Source organism: Amphibalanus amphitrite, unplaced genomic scaffold, assembly GCF_019059575.1.
Source record: "Amphibalanus amphitrite isolate SeventyFive unplaced genomic scaffold, NRLGWU_Aamphi_draft 000574F_arrow, whole genome shotgun sequence".
NCBI lineage: Eukaryota > Metazoa > Arthropoda > Thecostraca > Balanomorpha > Balanidae > Amphibalanus > Amphibalanus amphitrite.
The window spans coordinates 245,914-265,146 of NW_024882068.1; the positions used below are offsets into that span (position 1 = coordinate 245,914).

Sequence of the window (19,233 nt, forward strand, 5' to 3'; positions counted from 1 at the left end):
CTGGCAGGTAATTGCGTTAAAGACCCACTCCGCGTGTGTCCATTGTAAGACGACACCCACCCGCGCTCTCCGGCTCCGACAGCGGACAGCGCAGTTCCCCTCCCCTCCCCCATTGCCGACCTCACGTTATCGGGACCAACAGCAAACACGCGCACCCCACCCGCGCACCACCAGCTGATAGTGCTCATGGCACGGGGAGACGAGCCAGAGGGCTGTTCACGGGCCCTGTGTGCGGTCGGACCGCACACAGCCTCCAAGCTCCGCCCACTGCGTCCCTGCGTCAGCCTTCCGTCACCGCACACAGCGACCGCTGTGGCCGGTCGGGACCGGCCACAGGAATCCGTCCACCGCACGCAGCCGTGACGTCAGAGCCGCCTACCCATCCCCTACCCCCACGCCTGCTGGACGCACCGCACACACCGCACGCAGCAGTGTGCGGTGCCCGTGAACACCCCTCCGGCTCTGGCAGCCGCAATTGGCCGGGAGAATGGCGAAAGGGGCCCTAACATGATGTCGGTTCAGGTCGACCCGGGATCTGACGTAACCACACCGCTGACCGGTGCTCGCGCTGATGTCACATTGCGTCTGGCGAGCGCAGGGACGGCTCGTGATTTGATATCATACCACAGCCGCTCGGTATGACCCTGATATGGCGCCGACACCAACTGATTCGGACTCTGACATTACAATACCGCCGACCGGTGCTCCCACTGACGTTATATTGCGTCTAACGACCACAGAATGATCTGTAACCCGATTCATAGCACAGACGCTCGGTATGGCCCCTGATTGGTATGATGACCGTATGTATGGCTTGGTATGACGAGCCAGCGCAGTTTATAATCGGATGCTGACGCCACACCACCGCCAATCTACCGTCTGACCGCACACCGAGCTCAGCTGGCTCGGCTCGGGCACCGGACGGCGTAGTCTCCCTCCCCATTACTGCCCCCATATTGTCGGGGCCAACAGCAAACACGCGCTCTCCGGCCCAGCCGCAGTCTGCCGGAGGAGACAGCACAGTGCTGACCGCCCGAGACGCCACCCTCCCCACCAGTGGACCGTTGTTTGTGCTACGGGGCGCCCGCCCTCACCCGGCTGTGTTTGAATAGCACACTGCGGGCAACTATCGGCTCAGGTTCGACAACCACAGCCTCCGCGACGGGCCCAGTATGAGCCGCGACGCCCTTACCTCCCCTGTGCGCGCCCCCGCCCTCCACTGGGCGCTGACAAACTCCAACCAAGTGACAGAGGTGAGTCGACGCCCATTCTCCTAGTGTGTGATCAGTGCTGTTTGCCAACCAACCCTGCCTCCTGCCTGGCGTCTCGTGGCCGCGGCCTGGCCTGCCTGAGCAGACCACTTTACGCCGCGTCCCTCCTGGAGCACCGATCACTATAATAACATTCTGTCCTGTCGGGTGTGATTGGCGTAAGGAATGGAGGAATGGAGATAACGTGAGAGGGACGGCCGGCCGATCATCAGCCAATGTAACGTTCGAGCAGAGTCTGTGCGGCGCTATAGTTAACGGAAGATAACGTTGTTATATGTTCGTTAACGGGCTAGCGCCGGACAGCGGCGAGACGGTCCTCCGAATAGCCGCGCCGCCGCCCGGGGCGGCCCCGCCGGCGGCGCGGCCCTCTCGGACGGGACGGGAGGGGACGGGAGACGCTTCCCTGGAGCCCTGATCGGCGGCCGGCTAGTACTCTTGCCCGCGCTCACATACGTGCACGTTACCCCGGCAACGGGCTATTGACCAATGAGAAGCGAGAAAAGTGTTACGTCACTGCGATTTTTCATATACCTGTGCCCCCCGGACGTGACGTAGTGTGCTCGCGTGCGTGCAGGGTCTCTGCGATCGAAAAAGAGCGCTAGCAGCGCGCCACTCGACGCCGCAATTGTCAAAAGCGGCGTGTTAGTATGCTTTATTATGAATGATGTGTGTAAAAGTGAGTTTTTATGTTGTTTTTGTGGAGGAAATGGTTGGAATAAATTAAGTTATTTTTATTTCTGTTGATTGGAGTTTTTATTCAAAAGATTTCGGTCTATACCATTTATATTTACTGAAAATACCTTCGCTTGAATAAATTGCAGATATTTGGCAACTGAAGTGTTAGGTAAGCATAAATGATATGTAAAAAGGTAAGAGACACCCTGATTATCATTTGAGGAACGAAAATATATGAATTTTCCTTATAAGACTCGCTCAAAATGCTACTCCACGGTTTATGCCCCGAGGGTGTCCGAGGGTTCCCGTTAGTTTGTCGTTGGCGCTCGGCTCGCGCGCGAGCCGACGTCACCGCCTGTGACGTCGGCTCGCGAAATACGTCATACCCTGCACACAAAATAGCCGGCTGCCGAACAGCGCTCCGTGCGTGGGCGCTCGGCGCGCGCGGCGGAGGCGCGCTCCCGCGCGCCGAGAGGAGCGTCCGTCGGGTTCGATTTTTTTTTCTTTCTTTTTCAGCTCGTCGACCGTCCCTCTCACATCGCGTGTAAGGAATGGAGGAATGGAGATAACGTGAGAGGGACGGCCGGCCGATCATCAGCCAATGTAACGTTCGAGCAGAGTCTGTGCGGCGCTATAGTTAACGGAAGATAACGTTGTTATTTGTAGATGAAAAGCTGAAACGGTCAAATAACAAGCGTATGATTGCCAGCTGGATTGAGCGTCTGACAGCAGGCCAGAAAGGGAAGTATAACAGAAAATATCATCCAAAGAAGCGCCAAGCATGCCAGCACTTCAAATTCCATCGACAATAACACGCTGACAAATACACTGAGAGCTTTTTATCATTAGATAGAGCCATCTGTTACGTATTTCATTAAATCAACTCCTATCTATCGCAGTCATTTTGACGGCGCCCGCTCTCCCCAACGAGCTACCCCTGTCCCTATAACCCCTGCACCTTTGGAGTCCCCCCCCCCCCGTCAACACCGGTCGGGGGACCCACCGGGGGGGGGGGGGAGAGGACAGTGAGACGCCCGTGGTGGGCCGCTTTGGCCGTCTGTCACAGCCGCTCCGCTTTGGCCGCGCCGCCGCGCTGTCCCAGCCATCAGCCGCCCGTTACCGGCGCTGAAAGCATCATCTATATTCCGTCGTCGAAACGAATGATGCATGGCGCCATCGGAGTCAGCTGCCATATGGTGACCGGCGGCGGTCGGCCGGTCAGTTCAGGGCGGCTCTGATCGGGGACGGTCCGTCCGGGTCGTCAGAGCGGCTGGCGACAGACAGCGTCAGGTCGGGCCGGGCAGACGTGCGAATCGGCTGTAGTTGAGCCGCAACTGAGCGGGGCCGAACAGGGACTGAGCTGCGAATACGCTGCGGCCATGCTATGTTTGAAGTGTGAATGAGTTGCGGTCGAAATGTGACTGAGCCGCAAAACGGCCGTGACGGTTCTGCGAATGAACTGCGACAGAGCTGCGGTCGAGCCGGAAATTGAGCTGCGAATGAACTGCAGCCGAGCTTATTCCGAGCGCTGAGCCGTCCACGAGCCAGCGGTAACCGGATATCAGCCTTCTATGCGACAGCCGGACCGCAGAAAAACAAACACAGCCATCATGTAGCCTATTGAAATTTCGCGGAGCTTTGACAACCGGGTATTGTTTGAGCAGCGGAACAGAACAGACAACCGGAGGCAGTGCGACCGTGCGCGGCAGCAATCAGCGTCTAATACTCACCGGTGGCAGCGAAAGGGTAGATGTAAAAAAGGCCTTCAGAACAGGGATGCGGAGCCGTGGAAATTTCAGACGGCTCCGGCTCCGGCTCCGGCTCCGGAGAAAAAATCGGCTCCGGCTCCGGCTCCGGCTCCGGGTGAAATGTCATGGCGGCTCCGGCTCCGGCTCCGAGTAAAATGATCCGGCTCCGGCGGCTCCGGCTCCGGCTTCTACTCAGTACATCCCCTATGCGATCAATTAAATACGGGTGGAAGAAAAAAAGGCGATTGGATTGGTACACGTTGCTTCTGTATTTGTAGGTATAACAAGGCTATTTTGAATACCACATTGTTTTACGCCTTGTACTGTCAAACCGAACTAGGTAAATAATTGTTTCCTCTTAACCCGCGACCTGGTGGGGGGGGGGGGGCTATTTTTTGCCCCCCCTCCAGACTTTTCGATATATCTCCAGAACCGCTGCGCCGATCGTCACCAAACTTTCAGTACCCTCCCGGACATCAATTTTACACATTGTGACCAAAAATTTTCCAAAGGCTATGATAGGTTGGCCGGAAATGACGTCAGAGTGACGTCATGTTCTGCCGTTTTCGACCCAAAAAAGGGTTTCGCGGGAAGAGCTGTCAGGCCTATAGCTTTGCAAATACAGAAAAATGATAAAGACATAAAAGCTGTAGATTAGACAGGGCTACAAAATTGCTATCTCGGATTTTTGAAATTTTTGGATTTTGACCCCCAAAAATCAAAAAATAGATTTTTTGGATATAATAATCGAAAAATCCAAAAAGTTTTTCGAATTTCGCAAAAACCGGAATAAGTGTGATAGTCTTTACCGCCTTCCATCCACATACCAAATTTGAGATTGATACCTCTTTTTTTGGCGAAGTTATAGCGAAAAAACTGTTCAAAATTGATGACGTCAAATTTTCAAACTCAATTTTTAGCAATTCTAGACCCCGTAGCGCAAAACAAAGACCACCATTAGACTCCCCGTGACGAGCTGCATCGAATCAATACCCATTTTATGCAAAACTATCAACTTTAAAATTTGACCTTTTTTGGCCTGACCTTGACCTGTCCTTGACCTGAACTTCACCAGAAAGTGACCTAAGCCGTACTTGATAGTCTTTTAACCAACACCATTGAGTTGGAAATGAAAAATTGGCCAAAAAACATGTATCACACAACCTTAGTAAAGTTGGGCTCATGTGACCTGACCTGTGACCCTTGGTGACCTGACCTGTGACCTGACCTGGTATTGCCAGTGACCTCTAATAGCAACATATCTACTAGGCAACTGACGCCCTACCGCTGATTCTCGACAAAATGCGTTTTCCTCGGTGTTATAGCGCATTCCCTAGAAGACCCGTGAACGGTGAAACATTTCATCTATGACCTGACCTGTGACGTCATCGGTGACCCCGAGGTCAATGAAATTTGGTTTCCTTCGACAAATTTGACAGGCCTTTCGAACGCCGTTTGAATTTTACGGATCCGTCCAGTAGTTTCGGAGATACGAGGGGGGGCAAAAAATAGCCCCCCCCCACCAGGTCGCGTTATAAACAGACCCCACCAGGGCGCGGGTTAAGAAAAGGGGCCGGAGTCGCCCCCTTTTTTGACGGCTCCGGCTCCGGCTCCGGCTCCGGGCTATATTGTTTCACGGCTCCGGCTCCGGCTCCGGGCAAAATATGCCGGCTCCGGCGGCTCCGGCTCCGGCTCCGGCTCCGCATCCCTGCTTCAGAAGTTTACCAGACTCGAAACTGAGACTGTTGCCGATGTCAACACGGGTCGCCCACACAACATGTTGATCCCTACCCATTTCAATGTCGGATTGGAACTGGGAACACCGGTCTGACGGCCGTGCTCCAAAAAGGCGGATCGACAACATGCATCACCACCACAGAGCTGAATAAAGCAAGGAAATGTGCCTTCGCGTCAAGTCCTTGCTCCTAGATCCTACAGCACATTTTCATTAATAATGCATACATCAACGCGCACATATTCATTAGGCATTCATCCCTATGTCGCCTGCGATTAGGATGTTTTATGGGCCGATTAAATACCAGCTTAGTAAAATGTTATTATTTGATGGGTACATTGCAAAAAAAGACTGCATTTCCACGAAGCGTGGGTAGCTTTAACGTCAATTTTCATTCCCTTGTCACTCTGATGGGAGGATTAATGACCAAGCTACTTTGATGAAGTTGCGTTGGTAAGAATAGACGCTTTAACGAGAAACTTATGAGCGGCAGCTCATAAATTAATGAGCAGCACCACTTCAAGCCGCAGCCCGGCCTCCGGCCAGCCCGTACACAGCGCACTGTTCAGGTTTCACACTAATTGAACAAGTGGAAAGACTAGACAGACAACATCCCAAGACCCAATTATTCATATGGGGTGACAGTCAATATGCCTTGTGAGATCATAAAAAAATCGCACTATCAACATCGGCAATACGTTGGCTAGAGGCAAGGAAACTTCACAGTAGATAGAGTGTGGCGTGTCAAGCTAACTAGCTAACTTGATCGGAATGAGCGTTATTCAGTTATTCATTCAGTTTATCTGAAAAGATCCACGCAAGAGGAGGCTTACTGTTTCACGTCAATCTATTAAACGGTAAGAATAAAAGTGCTAGACAAACAATTGCTCCAATCTGAATCAATAAGGTGACGTATCAGCTATGGAAACCGACGGCAGCTTTACTGGATATTAACGCAGCCGTCTCATCATCGCCTCATCACCTCATCTAACTATAACATCTACAATACATTACATAATTCCAGGGGCGCGGGAACTTCTTTCAGACTTGGGGGGGGGGGGCACACTATAATAGAGATCAACCTGGGGTACCCCGAAATCTAGTTTTCTCAATCTGACCGGTTTTAGGCCACTTATATTTCATCACTTTGCTTTTTCGACGACAAAAGAAAACATTTGCAAAAAAGTGTCTCAAAGTTGTGGGGGCACCGCCCCCCCCCCCCCCCACGGGCCTAGAGTTGGAGGGGGAGGCAGGCTGCCCCACTGCCCCCCCCCCCCCGGTTCCTGCGCCTATGCATAATTCCATCAATAACGTCGTTAATATGCAATAAGGACATCAAAATACGTGTGGCATTGGCTAAGAGCCAGTATCGTTGTGCTCCCACTTCCCCTAACATGAGTACCACAGCCCGCCGGTCCATTTTGGACGTCGTTGCGTATTTCTTCGTACGAACTTGGATGTTACAGCGGCGCACATAAGGTCAGAAGCAGGAAGGACACAACAAAACAAATGTAGATTTCTTTCCTGAGAAAAGAGTCCGCCAGTAGTGAACAAATAGCAAACGTTACAATTGAACCTAAAGGAACCTGGCAGCGATAAATAGCGGTTCGTACTAAGTACTCACAACGGCATAAGCCTGTTGAATCGCTTCCAGTTCTTTACCCTTCGGAGTGCTGAAGCCATTACAACTGTTGCATTATGTTTCGGGTACACAGCCAAAGAACACTGTTTCGAGAAGGAACGTGTGCAGCCCTAAAGAGGGCGTTTCTAGTAAAATTCAGAGTTATGTCTGCACATCATTAATCTTGCATTGGGAGTCCAATTTAAAATTGATGGGCCCGTGAGGACCAGAAAGTACAGTCGCAGTGCTGCTGGCAACATCTCATACAGAGGCGGATCTAGGGGAGGAGCTTTGGTGGCTAAAGCCCTTAACCGAAAAAATATGCCGCCCTAACGAGCCTCTTATCAGAGCGCCGCCACTCTATAAAAATCGCCAATAGCTAAAACAATGTCAGAGGAAGGGGCTAGATAAAAAGTTATCTTCGATCCTCACTACTGGCGCCACAATTGTACAGTCTGTCTTAAAAGTACCGCGCAAAGTGACTGGATGATGTGAATTGCTTCGGTGACTCAAATTTAGTAGGCCCTTCCTCAGTCAGGCTTGATGGATCCACCGTCACTTTGCGCGGTACTTTTAAGACAGACTGTACATGTGGCGAACATGCCGCCCCCCCCCCCCCCCGATGCCATTGGCCCCTAGCCGAAGAAAATCCCGGATCCGCCCTTGATCTCATGCCATTTAAAATCTTCACAGAACTAGCTGGCTGGTGGGAGGGTGCCTGAGGTAGATTGGCGGCAATTTCCGCCGACATTTCCGTTAACGACCAGAGGACGGAGATCTAAGATCGAACCGTTCGAGCCGCACTTGGGCGTTGTTCTGGATTGACAGGCCACGCCTACCTGACTGCAGGGCATTCGGCAGATAGATACTATCCGCAAGATCCTATTTAACAACTCCATTAGCGACTACAAGCCACATAATTCTGTGAAACCCATTAGTATCCACTCTTTCCATCCACAGTTGATAAGCGGATTTATGAATACATTATTTGGACTTAGCAAGCATCCCCGTTATGGCGAAATGGCACGTTTTAACTATGCAGTGGCCTATATTATCAGCCGGGATATCCCTCCATTTCCCTCCTGGTGGCGAGCCCAAGGCAGGGCGGGGTTACGATGGGGCCGTGAGCCTGGACGGGGAGCGTTAGCGTTGGCGGGGGCGAGTACGGAGAAGTGCGCAGGACGTGGGGGAGCGGGAGGCCTAGCGTCGGTACAGAAGGGGGCGGGGCCGATCAGCACCTACCCTTGGCTGCGCCACCAGCTTGTTGGTGCTGAGCAGCGGGCCGGTACAGCAGGACGTGTTGACGTACAGAGGTCCCGTCCACGTACTGGCTGCACTGTCTGGACCCGGCAGCTCAGCTTCCTCCGCCTCAGACCCAGCCGAGCCGTCCGCAGCGCTGCCGAGCAACCACGGGAATCAGAACGGGGCAATGAGACAAGACCGTGTTACCTACGTACTGGAGAACCGAGTACCAGTGTCCCGTCCAAACGAGAACAGGACAGATTCGGGTAACGGACCACGTCACCTCCTCACTATCGCTTTTACAGGTCACATCCGCTCATGAGAACCCAGCTCCTAGTCGCCGCAATTAACCACCTATGAAAGAATGAACCCAACTTTCCCTCCAGAAATTAATCACCGCTGTGTGAGACTTTAAACTAATCCAACGTACCAAATAGCCTCTATACGAAGTGCTGGCTCCTTACCCACTGTCATAAGGCCGAGCGACTTTTCAACTCCCTCACAAAGCAGCAGTGTCCGGGGAGCCTAAATCGCGTCCGGGGAGGATCCTCACCTGTGCGTCCGGTGGCGGCGGTCTCCGGCCGAGCGGCGGCGTCGGCGCGGGCGGGGGCGGGGGCGGGGGCGGCGGTCGTCCCAGTCGAGAGGCGGCTGGAACGATGCGCCGTTGGACGCCGCCCATCCCACCGGGAACAGCGAGTCGCTCGTGTGCGGATAGATGAAGTCTGGTGCGCTGAGGGGGAGAGGGGATGGTTAGAGTCCGCTGATGGTTTGTGTGCGTGTGTAGTGGGAATGGGGAGAAGTCAGAGAGGGCCAGGCTCTCGCTGATGGGGCATTGACACACAAGGTTGACAGGCGGTCCTAATGGCAGCATACCACAGATTGACAGGACGTGGGGAAATCGATACATCAACTCGGTGACATTGTATGCCTAACAAAGTGGCATTTTGGAGAACTGATAAGCAGACAGTAAGTTGGATATTACAGACAGCATGCACCAGTCCAAGAACCCCGTCAAAAGCCCGGATATTAACAGCTCTGCTATCATGGGCAGATGGAGTGTTGCGTAGCTCTCATCCAATAGCCTTCAACTGTAAAGAATATTATATGTCTGGCCACACGAGAGGCCCACACAGCCCTATTGACAGTCGTCTGCCGCCCCTGGGTCCTTTCTCTGACCTCCTCACTCACCCTGCCGCCGAGAGCAGCCGCAGCCACACCAGGTGTCCGGCTGTCCGCTGCACGGCGGCCGCACACAACTGCTCGGACGCCTCGGGATCCACCAGCTCCAGAGCAGTGCCGGCGGCCAGTCCGACCTCGTCCGCCGGCTCCTGGGCCGCCAGGTCGGAGGACTGAAGTCGTGGGGTATCGTCCTCCGGGGGTTCTTCAGTGGCCGACGCAGTCTCGGGAGGATCCACCGGACAGGGTCCAGCGGTTGAAGCGTCTATTTTCTCCGTAGGCCCACCAATGGATGACACAGTCACTGGTGAATCTAGAAGACAGGATCCGGCGGCAGGCGATCTCACCTTCTCCGGCGGTTCGTCGACGGCAGGCGCAGCCAAAGCAGCAAACTCCAAGGGATCAAGACTAGCGGCAGGGGAGACGATATCCTGTGGTCGCGCATCGGTAGTCGGCGCCGCCGTAGCAGACTCCATGAGCTCAGCACTGGCGCCAGAGGAGCCGTCCTTCTCCGGTGGTCCGTCAACAGCCGGTGCTTCAACAGAGGACTCTACAGGACCGAGACCGGAATCGACCACAGGAGACTTCACGAGACCGCAGTCAGTGCTAGATGAGCCAGTCTCCTCCGACGGCACGACGCCGGCTGGCATTGCCACAGTAGACTCTTCAGGATCGAGATCGATGCCAGCCACAGGAGACTTCTCAGATTCGGGCTTGGCGGCTGAGCGGTCATCAGCACCTGTTTGCGCACGGCCGGCTGGCGAAGTCATTGAAGAATCTTTAGGATCGACACCGGACTCGGAGCTGACTGCAGGAGATGCCCCAGGTCCGGGCTGGGTACCAGAGAAGCCGTCTTCCCGCCTCCCGTCACCGGCTGGCACTGTCATTGAATAATCTATTGCACCGAGACCGCTGCTGACTGGAGGAGACTGCACATGAGCGGGCTCATCGTCAGGGGTAGTGTTTTCCGGTCGCTCGCCACCGGCTGGCGTGGTCACAGCAGACTTAACTGGGCTGGAGCCCGCACCGACCGCAAGAGACTGTACAGAAAGGAATTCGTCGCCAGGTGAGCTGCCCTCTGGTCGCTGGTCACCGGCCGGAGTAGTCGTCACAGAATCTTCAGGACCTAGATTGGAAGAAAGGCGGCCGCTTTCCTGTGCCGCCATCGCAGATTCAACAGGTCCAGACCCAGCGCCAAGGGAACTAGTTCCTTCCATCTGCATGCCAGTGATTGGTGCAATCACAGGAGATTTTACAGGACCGGGCCCAACGGCCGGAGAGACATCCTCTGGTGTTACACCACCAGTTGGCGCTGCCACGACAGATTCCACAAGATCTAGACCGGAGCCCGCCGCAGGAGACTTCCTGGGACCAGAGCCGGCGGCAGATGAGTCGTTATCCTCCGTTCGTCTGCCATCGGCCGGGGTAGTCACAGGAGACGCTACAGGACCAGATCCGATGCCAGAGGAGCCGTCTCCTAGAACGGCCACAGTGGGTGCGTCCCTGTCGACCACCTTCTCCTGCTGGTGCTGGATTGCGGTGTCTTCAAGCGGCGTCGTCTCGATCAAGGGAGCCGCGCTGCTTCCAGAGACGTCACTGGTTGGCGATGGCTCGATAAGGGGAGCCGCACTGTTCGCCACAGTCACAGACCGAAGGGCATTAGACACATCATCAGCCAGCGACGAGCCGCTAGAAGCATCGGAGGATGCGGCTGCAGCAGCACCGGGAACCGCAAGAGTGTCTTCAGAGGTCGGCGGCTCTGTGTCGATTGCCGGTGGGGCAGCCTCAGCAGCCTGGAGCAATTCTTCAGTAGTTCGGAGGGCAGCTTCAATCGCTGACTCCGGCTCGGCGGGCACGTCCTCCAGCGGAGGGCAACCACCGTCCTCTGGTGAAACATTTTTGACTTCCTCCATTGGAGAGTCATCAACGTTCTCCAGCGGAGGGTCATTGCTGTCCAACAACTCGAGAAGCACGTCCTCCGGCGGAGAAACTTCGCCGTCCTCAGGATCGTCACCATCCTCCAGCTCGAGAAGCACGTCGTCAGGAGGAACATCGTCACCGCCTTCCGACTGCGCGTCGGTGGCAGTCGGAGAGAGATCACAGCCGAGCGACAGCTCAACTTCGACGGGCTCCGGGCTGTTCTCCTCGATCTCAGTGGGACCCGGAATATCCCGCTCCACCTGAATGAGCCCAGGGCCGGTCATTTCCTCCAGTAATACATCGTCACCCGGCGGGCTCGGCTCTGACGGCGGTGGACCAGCACCGGACGGCGGACGCGAGCCGGGACTGGCGGCGCAGGACGGTGTGCGCCGCTCGTCAGCCCCCGTCGGTGGCCGGGACAGCACCTCCTCAGAGACGGGACTGAGATGGAGCCACGGCTCGCCGCCATCCAGCACAGCCGGCTCGTCCGTCCCCTGCCCGGGCTCCTCGAGCAGCCACTCTCCCACCACGCCGCCAGACAGCGACCCGCTCAGCTCGACTGTCTGCGCACTGTCCGGTCCGTTGTCTGCCTGCCTGGAATCAGACAGCGGAGACATCACCGGACTGTCTGGGAAATCGTCCATCGATTCAATGTCAGACAGACCCAGGCCCGTATTATCCACCAGCATGGCATCGGGCTCAGATGTTTTGGGAATGTCCACAGCCTGTTGACTGAGCAGTGGGTCATCGTCTTCGGTATAGTCTGGCAGATCCGTTTGCTGGCTGACTGATGCGCCCTCTGCCTGCTCGCTGTCTGCAAGATCCAACGTTCGCTGGCTGTCTGTAATTTCTTCCATCATCTGACTGTCCGGTATATCCACTGTTTGCTGACTATCTGCTAAATCCACTGTTTGTTGACTGTCTGGGAGATCTAAGGCAGGCAAACTGTCTTGCATGTCTTCCATGTGCTGATTGTTCAGTATCTCGTCTGGCTTCTGGCTATCTGGCAGATCTTCTCTTTGCTGGCTGTCTGGAAGATCAATTGTTCGCTGACTGTCTGGGATATTCACCGTCTCCTGGCTGTCTGACAGGTCTTCTTTATGTTGGTTGTCTGGTATGTCACCTGGTTCCTGGCTGTCTGCTATGTCAACTGTCTGCTGACTGCCTCCGAGATTCGATGCTTGTTGACTGTCTGCTATGCTCTTCGTCTGTTGGCTGTCTGCTATATCCACTGTCTGCTGGCTGTCCGGTGTATCATCTATCTCCTGTTTGATCTCCGGCTCCTCTGTTTGGTGTCCGTCCCCGTTCGGAAGTTTCTCGGCTCCCTCGGATAGGTCCTGGAGTGGGGAGGCCCGCTCGGTGGTATTCTCCTCCTCGGGGGACGGAGCCCGGGAGGGCAGCAGGTCGTCACCGGAACAGTCCAGACCGTGCTCCTGACACCAACCTGTAACACGCAACGGGGGCGGCGGACCGAGCTCAGCAAACTATCCTCGTTTGACAGAGAAATGTCTGCGAAACATAAGTAACATCAATCAAACATCGTTAATAGATAACGAGATTAATCACGAGATCATGAGGGTAACTGACACGAGATTGATCGACTTTCCCGGAGGACAGTGGATGCAAACAAAAATAACTCAAGATGCCATTACAGTGTTCAATCTCTGTTATGAATGCTTTTAGAGACAATTTATCAACCTCGATGGATGACATAATTATTGTAAACATAGCCATAAGATGATAAACAACTAACAGTACGACATCATCACTGTGTCCCGCCTCACCGAACGGAAGGATGGTCGGATCGTCCAGTGAGGACAGCCACGAGACGGTGGAGTCATCTATCTGCACGCGGAAGAAGTACGAGTCTATGACGGCGACCACAGAGGCCGGGCAGATGGCCGTGCGGTCCGGGTGCACGGCCTCCAGTCGGCAGCCCACGGTCAGTGAGTGCTTGGTGGGAAACTCGAACTTGACGTGCTGCCGGTTACACGAGAGGAACGGGTGTCAGCAAATGAGCGTGAACATACACTACCTTGCTTTAGCAATGATGAGTATGGCACGCATGATCTTTAATTAGTTACCGCTAATACGGAACAATACATGACTTGAACAACTGTGACTTATTTTAACATAAGCGTAACAGCAACATTCAACCACCCGTTAGATTGTCGCTCCAACATCAACGTCGGACGACTCTACCGGACCACTCCACCGCTGTGTTGTAAGCAGCAGGCACCCACCGGCAGTATGGAGTCGTCGACGGCCATCTGACGCGCCTCGTCCCGGCTCATCTCCAGAATGGCCTGCCACTCCGCCTCGGTACGGTCGTTGGCACACGAGCTCGGCGGCTGGTACACGAACGGAGCGCCTGACAGGACGGAAAACGTAAACTACAGGATACGGGCACTTTAGCTCACAAGAGACAGGCATTTTATTGCGTACATAAATTTTCGTACAAACAACTGCCAACTAATACAAGTGAAGCTTCATCGCATAACTTTTCAAATTCAACCAGCATAGTCGCATGTTTGAACATTGACAGCCGATACTCACGTCACACACATACACGATAAATTAAAATTTCGCCCTGTCGCCCGACAAATCGCCTCATGGGCTTTCAAAATCGACGTGGGTCATGTTTTGACGAGCCGGATGAGTGGGCCAATTTCTCGGCTACCGTTGCAGCGGGGTACGGGCGCTCGCCACTACTCATCACACAGAGGTCATCACAGTTGCCGGTCGGACTTACCGGTACGGCCCGCCCAGCCGAAATGTCGGACCCGCGGAGAGTTGGCGCACAACCAGAGGTCGGGCGTGTTATCCAGTGTGTCGCGGCGCAGGTGGAGACGGACCCCGCACCGCTCCAGAACCTGGTAAAGGAGACGGTGGCCATACTGAGTTCCAGTTCAGATGGCACGGGACAGGCCTGGGTGGGTGCAGAATGCATATCATATAAGGGTAATGTCAGTTGGTGGATAACATCGGCCATCGACGTGTGCCCCGTCAATCGGCGAATTCGTCAGACATTCTCTCAATTCGGAATGGCGATTTCTTGACTAGCGAGCACTGAGCCAGTAACATGGCTTGATATAGCTAAGATTCACCAAAGGTTTATAGTTTGAACCCATTGGCCATTGGAGAGTAACATAGAGCCTTGAGCAAGTTGGCTCGGGTCGGGTAAGACTGCTTAAGTCAAATCAAATCAGGTTGGTTTAGGTCAAATCAGGTCGTTTTCCGACATACCGTGGCCGTCCAGACGTGGTACGGCTCGTTATCGTCCAGCAGCTCCAGCTTCATCCCCTCGGTGATCCGCTCCAGATCCACTCCACACTGCGGAAAGCAGACATGGCGGGTAGTCAGACACTCAGTCCAGACAGTGGCCCATGCACAGCAGACATGGCAAGACAATCAGACACTCCAGACAGTGGCCCGTACACAGCAGACAAACCGAAACAATCAGATACGCCAAATGCAGCTGCCCGTACACAGCTGCCACTCACCACACTCAATACTTAGCTGAACATCGACACAATTCAGACCAGCCAAACAGCGGCAGCAAACACTAATCAAGAGCAGACGGTGGACATTACTCGTGACGAGCCCGACCGTCACGTCGGTCTCCGCTTAGTGCTCACCGTCCGGACTGGTGGCGCCCCCTGCTCCTGTTTCAGTCCCGTAACGCCCTCTGGTAGTTCGTCGGCCGAGATTCCAGGCGGCGCCACCGTCGGTACGTCCTGCTGCCGGCTCCACCCGAGCGGTCGTAGCCGGGAGCCGGCCGCGTCGCACCAGAGGTCCCCAGCCGAGCCGCTGCTGCCCAGGTACCGCACCCTGCCGGGGTCGACGAGAACGTTACTGGCCAGATGTAGGTCGGCAAATATGCATGCCAGTCACCTCAACGCAAACCAAACAATGTCTCCTCAGATTAGTTTCCTCAACAGTATCAAAGCAAGTTTCCCATTTATTGTATCTTGGTGTTTGGTTATCCAGATGGCGGATAGAGCTCCTCATCCCCCTTAGCACCCAGCAGCACTGACCTGATCAGACCATCACAGACCATGGTGACCGTGGCAGGCCAGACCGATTCACCGCCACCTGCCACCACCTCCACCACCTCTCCCACTGAGTAGCTGGGAGCATCCTGCTGAACCTGCAGCACAGCCATGGAGCCATTCACACACGTGAGAATGCCCTTATGACTGGGGTATCTTAGAGAGAAACAGGACTGAAGATGAAGACTGAATGACTCAATAACTAGCTATGATGTATTATAAATGACAAGTTATTGATCATTCCTCATCTGTCAACTACCTTAAAAATCTATTTACTTTGCTGCAAATGTAATAAGCACTTGCTTACCAGTTACCATTATCTAAATCTGCCTACCATGAATCATGTGTTGTCATAAAATATATCTAAATTTAATGAAAATGATTGTACTAAGACACCAATCACATCTTCTTACATGTTTAAATACCGATGAGTCCGCAGCTCCCAATTCAGAATCTTCCAAATATTGTTCCCAAATGAAGCCTGTAAGTGTTTCCAAAAACATCATCAGAGTATGAACAATGGACATGCATTAGCCTTCCAGGCTATCAAGTATCAACCTCTCTTTAAGAATAGGTATACTAATATTTTGTTATTCTGGAGCACTCAGTTGAAAAAAGTTTTGTATTGCCTGTTGCCAAATAATATTATTATAAAAATAATTGCTTGGGCTAACCAATTGCTTATGAGGAATAAAATAAGGTAATTCAGAGATTACCAGAAACAAGGAAAACAAAGCATAGGTACACAAATTATCATCTGATTCCACAAATCATCAATGGATAATAATGAGTGTCAAGCAAATACAAAGGGCAGCAGCCAGCAAGGGTTGGTAACTACATCAAATATTGCCAAAAATAATTCAGAATTTCAAAACCATGTCCCAAATTAACTAAAAACCCGGCTTCAGAATTAGGAACTACAAAATTGAAATAGCCCAGAACTGCAAGCATATTCAATCACAATAACCACTTATGAACAGTCAAAACATTAAAAAGCACCCTCACCTTCACTTCCGCATTTAGCAGCTATATTGCTATCTGCATCAGAATCCATTCTGGTTTACCTATACTTAATTCAAAATTGAAATAGGATCAGAATAGACCTGCACTTCTTGGACATCTCTTTATGTTTCAGTTTCAGCCTTCAGGTCATATCTCAGGACCCTCCTTCACTCTTCGGCATTGTCCTGTATCAGCAATTGACACGTCCGTATCTTACTTGCCTATTTCTAGTTATTTGCTAATTATCGTCTATATCAGCTTCCCAGCCTCCAAGATCAGCGAAATCCCACGCTGATTTGTTGATTTGTTGTCGCCTATGCAGTATTGCCGAATGTGTTCACAACTTTCGCTGCACCTGCTCACGGATCAGAAAAGGCCGCGCTTTCAAAAATATCAAACGAAATGCTATAGCGATTTGAAATCGTAGCTTGCTGCGTAGTTTCTTGAATACTAGCTTTCAAAGCTGAACGTTACATTAGCGCATTTTATGGCGCAGAATTGTTTAGCGCCATATACTTCCAAATGAAGGAATTTCTTCAGCACTGCTAACGCACGGCAAGGCGGCGCACATATGTTAGTTTTTCGGTTTCTAGCATTTTATCGACAAATCACGAAACTGCTGACATGTAGAGGGGAAAGGGCTCTTAGGAAGTTCCGCACCTGCTGCGTCCAAAATGTACGATATTTTCTCATTTTTCATAGAAAACGGAGTCACGAGCAGGGGTGAAAAATTGTATCGTTTTGTCGTTGTCGACGACAACCGAGAAGACGATCCTATGGCGACCACGCGCAGCGCCTGAATAGACTTAGACCTTCCGCTTAGTGCGGTTAGTAGCGCGCAATCCATTCGCGTCTGCCCACCCATGACCCAACCCTATCGCCTCTGCCTACGCAAACCATTCTCTGCCCCTACCCCATCAAATCGACTTGCAGTTCTCGAGTCCGTTACCTCCCTACGCGGCGGCATCCCAGTGGAAAATTTCCTGGTAGTTACAGACATATTCCAACTCCCCGGAGCTATTTAGTATATACTGCGTCGTTCGACCATCGTTCGGACGGCCGACCGGCGACCCTCATAAAGACGACCAATGACATACCAAGTGGTCGCCGTGGTTGTCCACTGGCAACACGTGTCTGGCAAATCTAGTACCTTCCAGGACTCGGCCGGCCCCTGCCCGCACCCTTCAGCGCCGCCCCTGGCCGGCGGTCAGTTAGCGTCCCCTCCAATCCGCCGGGGCTCCTTTTGTGACGTCATACCCACCCCCGGCGGCGCCTGGGGGTAGGTCCGCAGTGGGACCGCACCAGTGCCGGTAATATTTTGATGTGGGGAGGGCACGGCATGTCATGCCCACGAGGATATGTTGTCTCGGGACTTCCAAGGTCGAGGAATAAAGATCGCCGGACATTTGAGCCTGACAGCTGAGCGCGCTGCGCTATCAAGGAAAGGAATTAGAATGTATTCGCACGCAGGGTCCGTGGCTTCTGCACGACTGAAGTGCATGTACTACTTACGGATTTTAATGTGGTGTTTAGGTATAGTTTTAATGGACGCTGGTTCTCTGTATGAAATGTTTGACGGTTTTAATATGTTTTGTATATGATCTGTTTTAATGGACACTTGTCTTCTGGGTTTTATCCATCTAGTACCTAAGACTGTGTCAATAAACTACTACTACTACTACTACTAACTTGAGCACGTTTTGTTCAAAGGTGAGTGGAAGTCGACCAGTGGCACCGTCGAAGAGTCGCGGAAAGGGTCAAAAATGCTATCGAATCTTTTCCGCGGCGCCGTAGCTCTATAATTGGTTCCCGGGTTGCGTGCCACTGTTTCGAAAAAAAATCATTCAATGGTATCTGGTGACCTCTGACCTTTTACTTGACCTAAAAAATGAATGACATATTTTCGTCCTTATTTTGGACGTTCTTTCGAATGCCGTTTACTGCTTGTCACTACTTGACCTAGGATCAGACTTAAAGGGACCCTCCCACCTTCAAAAAAGTTTATGAATTGGCATGAAAGTGATGTCGCTCGGTTCAGAAAGAGCAAAAACGAATATCTACCAAATTTCATCGAAAAATATTCACCGGTTTTCAAGATATTAGACTTTTACTTTTGTTTACTTTTTGGGATCTCCGCTGTTCCTAGCGACTTTATTTAAAAGTGCGGCATTTGTTGCGCGCAACGCAGCATATACCACCGCGTGCTACAAAACGTTTTAGTCAAACATTTAAAAATCGTTAGATATCTGCGCTGACGTCACACATTCAGAGGGGTATTCCTATGCATTAGCCCCTCTGAATCAAAATGCTGCAATTTTGAAATTCAATATTTCCGATTTAAGGCATTTCTCGATGTTGTGAGTGCCGAAACCGGTAATTGTGAGCCAGGGACCCCATTTTGGCTATCTCAACTCAAATCTAATGTTAAGGTGGGAGGGTCCCTTTAAGAGCGAGTTGTTGACCCCCCCCCCCCCCCAGCAAGCTGTGGAAATCAAGGACCCTCAGCGGGGCGCGGATTAGACATCTTGAGTTGACAACCAAATAATCCCGTTTTCTTTCGGACGACAACCACCGAAGCACTTTTTTCAGCCCTGGTCACGAGTCACAGAAACCGAAATAAATTTTCTTTCTTAATTGAACTGTCTTTTTACGATAGCCAATAGCCCTTGAGCAGCCTTTCTCGGTGAAATGCCAAGGTACTGTGCCCCATACGCAGCGTCATGTACCTTACCTCCTAGATCCGCAAGTAAATGGAACATGTTTGTATATACCTTTACCGTTACATCCGTCA

The 19,233-nt window shown here is 52.5% G+C and overlaps 1 protein-coding gene across 1 annotated transcript in view; it reads right to left on the minus strand.

The window, feature by feature from the left end:
• Window positions 1-16,770, minus strand: part of LOC122394110 (flocculation protein FLO11-like) — a 60,523-nt gene extending 43,753 nt beyond the window's left edge. The window contains exons 1-11 of the mRNA XM_043390716.1: window positions 16,446-16,770; window positions 15,854-15,921; window positions 15,426-15,538; window positions 15,027-15,219; window positions 14,635-14,721; window positions 14,141-14,261; window positions 13,632-13,759; window positions 13,173-13,368; window positions 9,481-12,832; window positions 8,846-9,022; window positions 8,293-8,446 (exon numbers count right to left, since the gene is read on the minus strand). Of these exons, the coding sequence (XP_043246651.1) occupies window positions 8,293-8,446; window positions 8,846-9,022; window positions 9,481-12,832; window positions 13,173-13,368; window positions 13,632-13,759; window positions 14,141-14,261; window positions 14,635-14,721; window positions 15,027-15,219; window positions 15,426-15,538; window positions 15,854-15,921; window positions 16,446-16,494 (4,638 nt within the window). The 5' untranslated portion in view covers window positions 16,495-16,770. The remainder of the gene's footprint in view (window positions 1-8,292; window positions 8,447-8,845; window positions 9,023-9,480; window positions 12,833-13,172; window positions 13,369-13,631; window positions 13,760-14,140; window positions 14,262-14,634; window positions 14,722-15,026; window positions 15,220-15,425; window positions 15,539-15,853; window positions 15,922-16,445) is intronic.
• Window positions 16,771-19,233: the final 2,463 nt, after the last annotated feature.